Below are 11,095 nucleotides of genomic sequence, written 5' to 3'. Positions count from 1 at the left end.
TATATATATTTATACATATCACAATCACGTCATTGAAACGCTTGTTCATCCTATCTCAGCAAATGAGAATGGATTGAAATGAATTGAATGGATTCAGATTTTCAGAAATATTGATTCACGAATGTTAAAACGAAGTTTTTCAATTCTGAATGCATTTTTATTTATTTATAGGAATTACTTGGAACATCTCTATGTTTTTCAATCTAAAAATAATATTAGCTTTTTCTGTGCACACATTGTGTTCTGTGCACACATATTGTGAATACTATTCAATTCAAAAATTTGAATAGGAAATGCAGTTTTTCAATCCAATTGAATCTAATTGAATCCAATTAAATCTAAAAAAAAAGTATTTGCTATTTAAAATACGTATTCGAATAGAAAAAAATTTCAATCCATTTTAATCCATTCTCGTTTGCTGGTAAGAGAATAAGGAGGATCGGACCAGACATGGGCCCAGAGGGGGGCAGCCAGAAGATAAGACAGGAAGTAGCAAGTTAAACCGGTGTTGAATTACATATAGAAGATCAAGCCTGATCATGGTCTGCGTGTCTGACATACAATAAAAAGTTATTTTACGTTATATAGGCACTTACAAGCTACATACTTATATTATTTCGACCTAAAAGAAAACAATCATATCGTACTTATGGATGACTATGATGTGAATTTGAATTCTTGAGTCACGTACAATAACGTGATATATCTTTCCACTAAATTTATTTGTAATTTTCTTTAATTTTCTGATTTATAAAGTCAATTCAAGTGTTAAGTAGTAGCCGTATTGAGATTAAAATAATTTCTTCTTGACTTATTAATATTACTATTGCGATGAAATAAAAATTATATCTATAAGATATCTATAAGAATTAAGGTTGAGCAATGCTAAGTTAAAAAGTTGATTTAATTTTAACTTAAAACTTCTAATGTAATTAATTTAATTATGAATTAACTTACGTATCTTAACTAAGTTAAATTTTCAAAGCTGTTAACTTTAATATAATATTTCAATTATCAAGTTTTAATTTAACATTTCGGGCTCTCAAGTTCAATAAAATTAATTGTGCGAAATAAGGATAATTGAGAGCAACCGCAGTTGACATTAGCGTATATATTAATATATAATATTTATATTTAAGTAATTTTTTTACATGACTTCTCATCTTCTTTTATCAATACATACGAACGTTTCGACTTACATCGCGTACATGAGGCTCAAAACTTTTCAAACAACTCTTATACACTAGTTTAACCACAAAAAATTAAAGACTCTTTAAACAGCAAGATTCACAAAACGTTAATAACGGATTACGACATGGCGATAACCAACCCGTAAACTTTTTGGCACCTCTGTATAACGAAATTCAGTTAATTCAATAACGTTAATTCAGTACGTAATAGTCGAATAAAAATGTTCTAGATATAGAAATGTACCAATAATTCGTACATATTGAAAAAGTATTTATTTAAAATAGACATTTCATGTGTGTGTAAGTATATAGGAGGGGATACGTAATGTACTTTTATATTTCTATAAAACACACACACACACACACACACACACACACACACAAAATTATATAAATAACATATATATGTATACAATGTATATATGTATATAATAATTATTATTAAAGATAAAGAGAGAGGCGGAAGAAGGGGAGGAGAGGGAGGGAAGAAAGAGAAGAAAAAGAAAACTTGGACACTGATTTTTATGATAAATATATTCAATTTGACGCGATTGTTCCATTTTCCTGATCAATTATTGTAAATGTAGGGATCCCGTAAAATTCTTTGCAATTCCACGATTCACTATCATCATCGAATGAAGCATTTATCGATGATGTAGTTTGTTTTAATTTTGCCGGTGGTAACAAGAATATTAACGATATTGCCATGATAATGTGCCACACACTGTGTACATACTGCAACAAAATAAATAAATAAGAAATAATAAGGCTCTTAAAAGAAGATAATATGTACTCATGATTTAATAACAAAATGTTTTAGTCACAACGCTCATAAAAGAAAATTTAAATTCTACAATAAAAATGCATCTTCTCAAAATCTTTTACCATTTATGAAATTAAAAGTTTAAAAATTTTTATTTTGCTTCAAATTCGATATAATGCGAGATATTTAGTTGACAATATGGAGATTATAGAGCTTTTTTTTAATATTCCTCCAAAATGTTCACAAAAAAAAACGTTTATTTATAATACACAATTCTTTGAGGTAGTAAAATTTATAAAATATATACGTGTTTGTGTGCGCATAAAAACTATACGCACGCACGCACACATATCATACATACTTGATAATTTTTCTCCGTTTCAATAAAAGAATAGAGTAATAAACCTGTAATAGCAAAGAGCAAACCTAGTAGTATTTTTCGATTTGGTTTCTTGCATTTTCTGGCTTGAAAAGTACGATAGGTATGTCTGAAAACCTATAACAGAAATTGCTATTTTCTTATCAATCCTTGATGCAACAATTCAGTTATTTCTACATAAATTTCGGTCATGTTTTCTACATTTCATTACAGAAAATTGTCTTTACTTATATTTAAGATTATTTATCCTTAATTATTCATTCATTAACATTTTTTCTTTGATGCAGAACCATCCGATTATTAATCAGATTAAGAAAGAAAATCATTCTAGATTACCGGTATAATAATACCCAATGACAGCGGTATCAATATATTGATTAAACACATCCTGTTTATCTGCACTCCAAAAGTGATGATGAACACTCCTGTCATATGGCATAATGATACAATAGTGTTTGGTAATTCTGCCATTGCTATCAATGTCATCCAAAATGCCAAAATACTCGAAAAAAAATCCATGTATTGTAAGATCTGTATCAAATAAGTACATTATCTCATAAAGATGATGTATTGAAAATATGAAGATGTAAATTTTAATAATTTATCCATTTTTGATTGTAAAATATGTGTGTACATATCATGAAAGAGAGATATAAACTTCTTTTTATAATTATTCATTAAAGATAATTGAACTTTCTCTCATTTTTGAATGAAATTTAATACCATATTAGAATTTTATTTTTCTAGACTAGAGCACAGTTACTCTTACAAGGATGCTAAAAATAGAGAAAGATTCGAAAACATATACCTCATACTTCGTAATGCAAAATCGACCATTTTCATCACAAGCGTGATACAGAGACGAAAACAGCATCGTAACCAAATACACCAGTCCTTCAGCGTATAGCTTTCGTTTTATGGCTACGTATATAGCTGGTACGAAAAAAACATTGCTCGTGATGAGCAGTATGATGCTCATAAGAGAAATAGTAGGAATGATATTTGAAATATCTGTACAATCCCATCCTGTGTAACCTAGGATGATTGAAATATATACAGAAATATACAGAACTTGTAGCTTATTCACATAATTTCTGTATAAGTCAATTTCGAATCGTGCACACTTTACGTTCCATAAAATTAAAAAGAAAATAAAATCACGGCTTAACTTTCATCTCGGAAGTGACTAAAAATTGTTCTGTTCACAACTTTTTAATGAATAACGAGAAAAGTGACGAAAAAGGTCAATGTCTTTCAAAAAGATCTTGATCTTTTTGAGGGTCAAATCAAGGTCAGTTGGAGATCATTTGGGGCTGACTGTTGTAAAGGGAAACATTTATCATTTTTCTTTTATTATTATATTAAATTAATTGCAAATATATTACATTAATATTTTTATGCTTTTCACTTTCATATTTTTATTTGTATATCATAATATATTTCATATTTAACACAAATATGAATTCATTCTCTTTTTGAGAAACTAAATATTGCTTTCTGTACTCTATATATTAAAAGAATGTGAAGCGACAAAGAATGAACTATGGATGGAAGAGTTTATAGGGGAAGAAGGCAGAGATCTGGAAACAATGAAGAGGACAGACAAGGCAAGGAAGGAAACGAAAGAAAGAAGAGAAATAGAAAAGAAGGAAAATGTTATATATAATAGCTGAACTTTTTATGACTAATTACAACATATATCACAGTTTACGAAGAGGCGAATTCGATCAATGCGGTTAATTCAGTACAAGTATTTTTAATACACACAGTTAGTCAGATGGTGCAATCAAACTTTTAGGCTTGGCGGGTATATGTAGATTATGTTAATTTGCGATAATGAGCTAGAATGTAGGACAAGGTAATGAATTCATAAAATAGATAGTTAGTTTTATATTCGTTTGAAGTTATTAAAGTTTATTTAATATGGTGGAATGAATATATATGTATATATGTTTTGTATGGAATGTAAACTGGAAGCCAAGGATTGAAATAAATAAATAAATAATAAATATTGTTTTCACAAAATGGGGGAATGCTTTGTTCGTGTGTGTGCATGCGCGTATACTTTATATGGAATTATAAAATTGTGCGAATTGAATAATTTGTTAGCATTATGATTAAAATATTCGATTCAATTAAATCTCATTGTAATTCAAACAATGAAATATAATATATAACTACGGACAAGTGTGCGTGCGAGAGTAAATAATTGCATTGTGATAAAAAATACAATACAAAATCAAAATTATAATATAACGTTAAAATACAATATAACATTAAAATTTGTTATATATATGGAACTCGCTGATGAAAATTTAAGACACCCTTCCGATACACAGGAATTCAATAATGATGTGTAAAAAATTAAAAATATATTGTCAGTAAAGTTATCTTGAAAATTCAATTGTGAAATTATTAATTGCTGAATGATTAATTAGTATGTTTTAATAGTAATTTAATAACAAAATTAAAAATTGTACAAGAGATGCATAAAAAAAATTATATTAAAATAACATTACCTTTGAAACAATTGCACGTTGCATAGTGAAGGATATTCTTTTGAATTTCTTGACAAATGCCATGATTACCACAAGGACTTTGGTCAGAAAATATACACCTTTTGGTGCGTATGTTCAATAGTATTGACATTTCTTCGATTTGACAGCGCACAGGTTTACTAAACAGACACAAAATATTACATTGTTTTAAGCCAAACTACTTCTTATTCACGACTTATTCTTTGATGAATCTTGTATCAAAAGCTCCCCTACACAATTATTCGATTATAAGCCTACATATCTTTCCTTGCATCTATTATATTAAATTTTTTCAGATGAAGAATCTTCTCTTACCCATAATTATAACATGTCGCAAGGATAATAATGTACCATGTGCCAGGTTGTGGATACGCTACTAATAAACTTGCGTTACGTTTGCTTAATGACGACAAGTTTATCGCCAAAGTTCCATTTTGACAAGAATAACGATCTTCTATTGTAGGTATACGATTTCGTTGAATGCACATTGTTACCAAAACCGATCGCATTGATGACAGCTAAAAGGATTACACAAGTATATATATCCAATGTTCGATCCCAAATATGTCGAACCATTTTAAGTTTAGCTCCTCTATTCTGAAACATAACTTGCTATTATTAAACAACATCTCTCCTTCCTTTATTCCCTTGCTACATAGAATGCATGATACTTATTAGTCATTCTTGACTAATAAATATTTCTTTTACAGTACTCAAACAATTTAATAACTTCTTATCGCATCGATATTTATCAATACAATCCTATATTCTAAATTCGTTTTGTTTATTTATGTTTATTTTTATTTATGTTTATTTCCTTTATATTTATTTTGTCTACACAATAAATTTCATTTATCGTTCTTTCATTCGCGCTTTTGCTAGTTGAGTTGCCTATGATGTGTACGGTTTCACTTGTTTTACATTAAAATTGCGATTTTTTTGCGCGCGTAAAATATTTATTCTGTGTCATTAGAATAAGAATAAAAATATTGAAAATGGAGAGAAGAATCGCAGAAATTATTTAATAATATCAGAAACATCTGATTCTGTTGAATTTTTAAAATGGAGGAATTATTATACATCATTTATTTCTATACAATTCCTATCGCTATTGTCTAGCATTGTGTGTCTAGGGCTTTATATGTGAGACACCTATGGTCGTATGCTAAGAGTAAGAAACTTGAAGAGGGAAAAAAAAATTAACGTTTTTTTCAACTAAAATTTTTAATGCCATAAGTGAAATAGTTTTTGGTCTTGAGATGCGCAAATCTAACTGTTCCTTTCTTTATCTTTATAATGTATATAAAAAGATAAAATTGAAGAAAGCTACCTTAATTAAGTTTGAAAAATGTAACATCTTAAAACTTTTACCTTCTTTATTTCCAGATGTACATTGATATCAAGTGTTCCACCGATATCTATCAATGGTAAAATATCAAATTGCGTCATCATCGGAACTGAATCAGTTAATACTAGTCTTGAACTTAACCACTCTTTTCCCTAAAAATTTCAATGATGCAATGTTAATACCAACTAGTCGCTATCATATAAACAATTTAAAAAATATATATATCATGTTTCAATCTTTATTTTATAAAGCGTAATAAAAAAATGCACGACTCATCTTAATACGATAGATATCACCTGCAGAAGATAAACGGTTGAAAATGTTCCCGCATGTTTAACGCGAACTAATCGATGTCTTGGTATACACTGAATATCTCGCTTCTCATTTTTTCGATAAAATTCATCTCTATTATAAAATTTGCTATCATTGATTTCTTCATTATACCATCTGTGTTTTATTAACTCTTTGTAAGTACTTGTTTCCGTTATAGAATTAAAACTTAAAGGAATTATGTCCGTGTATTTTCTAGTAAATGATTTTTCTGTTAATCCGATTGGACACTCTACAATAATTATTTATATATTTCTTTTATTACATTTGTACATTCTTTTTACACGTACGTGCGCGTATGTATAATTAATATTTTTATTTATACATAAAAACAATTATAATAACTTAATGTTACAACTACATTTGAATTCGATATACATGGGTCGTTTGATAAGTTTGGTAAATTTCCATGAAATGGCGCTACAATCCATTTGATGACGCGACATCTCGAAAGATCCACTCTTCGAACTCCTTCAGACCAAATTTCAGCCAGAAAAGACGCATAGTTCACGTTTGATAGTCATTTGAAGCGAGATTGGCGCGCAAAAAAGTGCTCTTCCATCAAGATAACAAGACGCCATCCCACAAGTCGACCGTTGCAATGAAACAAAACTAATTGGGCTATGAATTGATTCCTTATCCAACCTATTTTCCGGATTTGGCCCCGTATAATTTCTTTCTGTTCCCAAACTTAAAAACTTGACTCGGTGGGAAGAAATTCTCGTCAAATGAGGAAGTCATTGTCGCCGTCAATGAGTATTTTGCAGAGTTTGAGACAGCCTACTTCAAATGACTACCAAACATGAACTATGCGTCCTTTCTAGCTGAAATTTGGCTTGAAGGGGTTCGAAGAGTGGATCTTTCGAGATGTCGCGTCATCAAATGGATTGTAGCGCCATTTCATGGAAATTTACCAAACTTATCAAACGACCCACGTATTGTTGCAATTTGTTTATTCTCAATAATATACCAATTATCGAAAATTCGCTCATCTATAGAATTTGCAAAAAGATATTCCAATAAAAGATATAAAATTGTATATCGAGTCTATTAGTTTAATTTTATTAATTATGCTATTTATTAATTTTCCAGTTATGCCAATATGTACACGTATGCAAATATATGAATGCGCACACACGCAGCACACGCGCACGCACGCAGCATACGCGCACGCACGCATACATACGCGCACGCACGCATACACACACACACACACACACACACAGAGAGAGAGAGAGAGAGAGAGAGAGAAGCGCGCGCGCACACCATAGTTCTGCAGAGGAAGTCTAAAGCATCCCTCCGAGAACTGTGTTATGCAGGCATGCGAATATATATATACTTATGACCAAATACACATGCATACAGCAAGAGAATAAAATATATCAAAGTTAAATTACCTGTTGTATCAATCTTGATGTTAAATTCTATAATGCTACTCGAAACAATTAATAAATAATAATAACTATCTTCATAAGGAGAAGATTCTATGAAAGAATAACTAGCGTTTGTGGTAAGAATTTTAGATTCCGTGGAATGAAAATGATTGGATGTTGGCAAAACACGTCCTTTCAGGTACAAGGCCTCGATACAAGGTTTATTAATATCACGAAAATTATGCAACGTAAAATTGCAGTTCCAGATCGATAAACGGAAGCTCAATAATCCTGACGGAATATATATCCTGAATAAAAATTATAACTGACGTGAATATTTTGCATCTTGTGTAATTAACGAAAAGTGATATAAATAGTGCAAAACATTCTGAAAGTTTTCCCAGTTAGAGACACAGATGATACAGCATAATAATACAGTATAACACAAAGAATCATTTTATTCTTGTTAAAAACAAGAATATAATGTGATTCATTGAGTCCTTTCCTTTATGGAAAATATACATTCTTTGTATAACTTTTATCTATTCGTTTTCTTTAAGTTAGATCTGCATAACATTTTTAAATTATCTTACATTTGCAAATTGTAAAATGTAATTCAAATATATATGTGTATATATATTATACATCTTACAACATAAATATATATTTTTTTCTCGGTCTACTGAGAAAAAAATTTTATGAATATTAAATTCATTTTGTAATAATAAATGAAATAACAATTTTAATTATTACTTGTAGTATGTTGTCGTTGCGCTTGTTCGCAATCTCGTTTGATAATTAATAGGAATATTTATAATATTATCTATTTGCGACCATAGAGCTATTGCACCTATGCTATATTGACATTTGTGTCCTAGGCCCTAAAAAAAAAAGTTTCAAGAGAAATAAAATAGATTATATATGTTTTTCGTAAATTAAAATATTTATAATAACGTATTTATAAAAAAGTGATACTAATTATTCATACAACTAAAATAGCTGATTGATATACCTGCTGTTGAACTTTCTCATCCCAATAAGACATATAAGCTGCTACGAACCAATCTCCAGGTTGTGGCTCATATACTGGAACAACAGTTACATTTTTCGACTGATAAGTTGTAGTAGTAGTGACTACGATATCGTAATCATATTTGGTTGACTTTGTTGATATTCCATTATTTACAGTGATTACTGGATAACTACCAAACTTTAGGTATCTGTGAAAAAAATGATCGTCTGTATTACCGACTATATTATAATTTTTGTGTAATAATTACTTTTTTCCTCTTTTACAGATTCGTAAATCTTTTTCCAGGATTAAAATATACCAGCATTAATATATATCTATGAGGTAAAGTTTATATTGAGAATGGAAAAAAATTTTTCTTAAGATTCCAATTTCGAAATTTTTTGTTGTTCTCGGCATAAACTCCATCTTACAGACACATATTAATGCATATAATTCTGGAAAAGAATTTTCGAATGTAAAAGAGGAAAAAAGTAATTGTTATACAAAAATTACGATTTAGTTGGTAATACAGATGGCTTAAATTAATTAATAACTTATAATTATCCATCCAATTGTTCTTATAATTTTTTTCATTAGGAAAATTCGGTTAGTCATTACATATTGTAGAATTGTGTGCTATTCTAAAAACACTTATTGAATAAATAATTTTTAATGGATATCCCATCTAACATCACCTCTCCTTTTAGCTTTACAGGTAAAATGAAAAATATGGTACAAGTGGGACACAATTAAAGAAGCAATTAAAAAAATTTATTTGTCATGATTACATGAAGGTTATGACCATTTAATAAATTGGAATTGTACGATTTCTTTACATAGTATAATTCGATTAATGAGTCTGCATATAAAAATATTAAGGTAGAAGTAATAAAAATTCCATATAATTTATGAGATATTTTGTACTTTATTCTCTGGTAGTTTGATATGAAATGTAAAATATCTCGTAAACTATTAATTTTTTGATAATTGATTAATTTCATTATTCTGTACAAAAAAAAGTACTAAGGCACGTTTAACAAAGACTTAATAGTTCACGAGATATTTTACATGTTAAAATGTGTCAGAATAAAGCATATAAATGTATCGTAAACTATTGCTTCTTTACTCTCATCTCTACTTTAATATTTCAACATGCATAATAATTAGAGGAATATTACATATAATTACACTTCAAAAAATGGCTACATCTTCATATGAAAAAGAATTAAAAACTGATTTTGTGCTCTGTTATAAGTTATACAATTTGTATTTTTGATTCAATCTTATTCTGCAAAGATATACAAGGGATGATTACGTTAGGTGTAGGACATCTTGTATATAAATTTAAGTTTATTTAAAATAAAAGTCAGGAAAAATATTACATGTAAACTTTTCGTGTATGGCATGTAGGATCATCCATAAAAGCAGCAAATTGCCATGTAGCTCGAGGCACCTCTTTCGGTACTGTAAAGTGAAACATTGTCACATCGGAATAGCTCTTGAACGAGCGAAGTAAATCTTCCTGATTTGCCTGTGGTATTATACAGCGACTCACTGCAAATGAAGAATTTCAGAAATCATCTTAAATATACATAACTCATTTAAGATGATTAGATAAATAATTAGATGTAGAATAGGATAAAGAAGACAAAAGTAACAAACAAAAGTATGTAATTAAATGATATAAAATCAGATATGTGGGAAGTAAGATATAAGTGTGTAATAAACAATGACAGATAAGAGATAATAAATGTTAGATGTTAGCCCATGTAAAATTCAAAGGATGAAATATGGATGAACATATGCATCAAGATAGATAGAAATTGTAAAATCCTTCTTGGCTAAATTGTATGCTCAAATGAAATATATTCTATTCTATACATCCCACTTAATGGGACGGAAGTTGCGAAATACAAAACTATTTATCTTAAATTTTTTTCTCCTTCACTAGGTTGACATATTCGAATTATTTTTTTTTCTCTTACTCTCATATAACTGGTTGCAATTCATAATTTCAATTGATCTTAATTTTTGACAAAGAATTCTTATATTATAAATTTATTATAAATCGTATAGAATATATTTCAGCCTTTTAATCTCCATTTCTAATTCCCATTTCCTTGCATGAATTTCACTAATTCCCATTTTTTTAAGATAATTGAG

At 29.0% G+C, this 11,095-nt stretch overlaps 1 protein-coding gene across 3 annotated transcripts in view; it reads right to left on the bottom strand.

The window, feature by feature from the left end:
* Positions 1–1,710: 1,710 nt before the first annotated feature.
* LOC108691897 (transmembrane protein 8A-like) overlaps positions 1,711–11,095 on the bottom strand; it is a 9,850-nt gene continuing 465 nt past the window's right edge. The window contains exons 1-13 of one of the 3 annotated variants that reach the window (XM_018199846.1): positions 10,918–11,061; positions 10,315–10,486; positions 8,933–9,140; positions 8,674–8,801; positions 7,945–8,228; positions 6,514–6,779; positions 6,241–6,369; positions 5,185–5,387; positions 4,852–5,009; positions 3,141–3,367; positions 2,669–2,863; positions 2,315–2,449; positions 1,728–1,925 (exon numbers count right to left, since the gene is read on the bottom strand). In XM_018199846.1, coding sequence (XP_018055335.1) covers positions 1,728–1,925; positions 2,315–2,449; positions 2,669–2,863; positions 3,141–3,367; positions 4,852–5,009; positions 5,185–5,387; positions 6,241–6,369; positions 6,514–6,779; positions 7,945–8,228; positions 8,674–8,801; positions 8,933–9,140; positions 10,315–10,486; positions 10,918–10,942 — 2,328 coding nt within the window. In that variant the 5' untranslated portion in view covers positions 10,943–11,061. Of the gene's footprint in view, positions 1,926–2,314; positions 2,450–2,668; positions 2,864–3,140; positions 3,368–4,851; positions 5,010–5,184; positions 5,388–6,240; positions 6,370–6,513; positions 6,780–7,944; positions 8,229–8,673; positions 8,802–8,932; positions 9,141–10,314; positions 10,487–10,917; positions 11,062–11,095 lie in introns of those variants that run through there. The other 2 variants (XM_018199845.1, XM_018199848.1) reach the window with 2 other exon arrangements.

Source organism: Atta colombica, unplaced genomic scaffold (assembly GCF_001594045.1).
Source record: "Atta colombica isolate Treedump-2 unplaced genomic scaffold, Acol1.0 scaffold55, whole genome shotgun sequence".
Lineage (NCBI taxonomy): Eukaryota > Metazoa > Arthropoda > Insecta > Hymenoptera > Formicidae > Atta > Atta colombica.
Note: the sequence above shows the minus strand (reverse complement) of the source record. Positions and strands in the feature narration are given on the sequence as shown.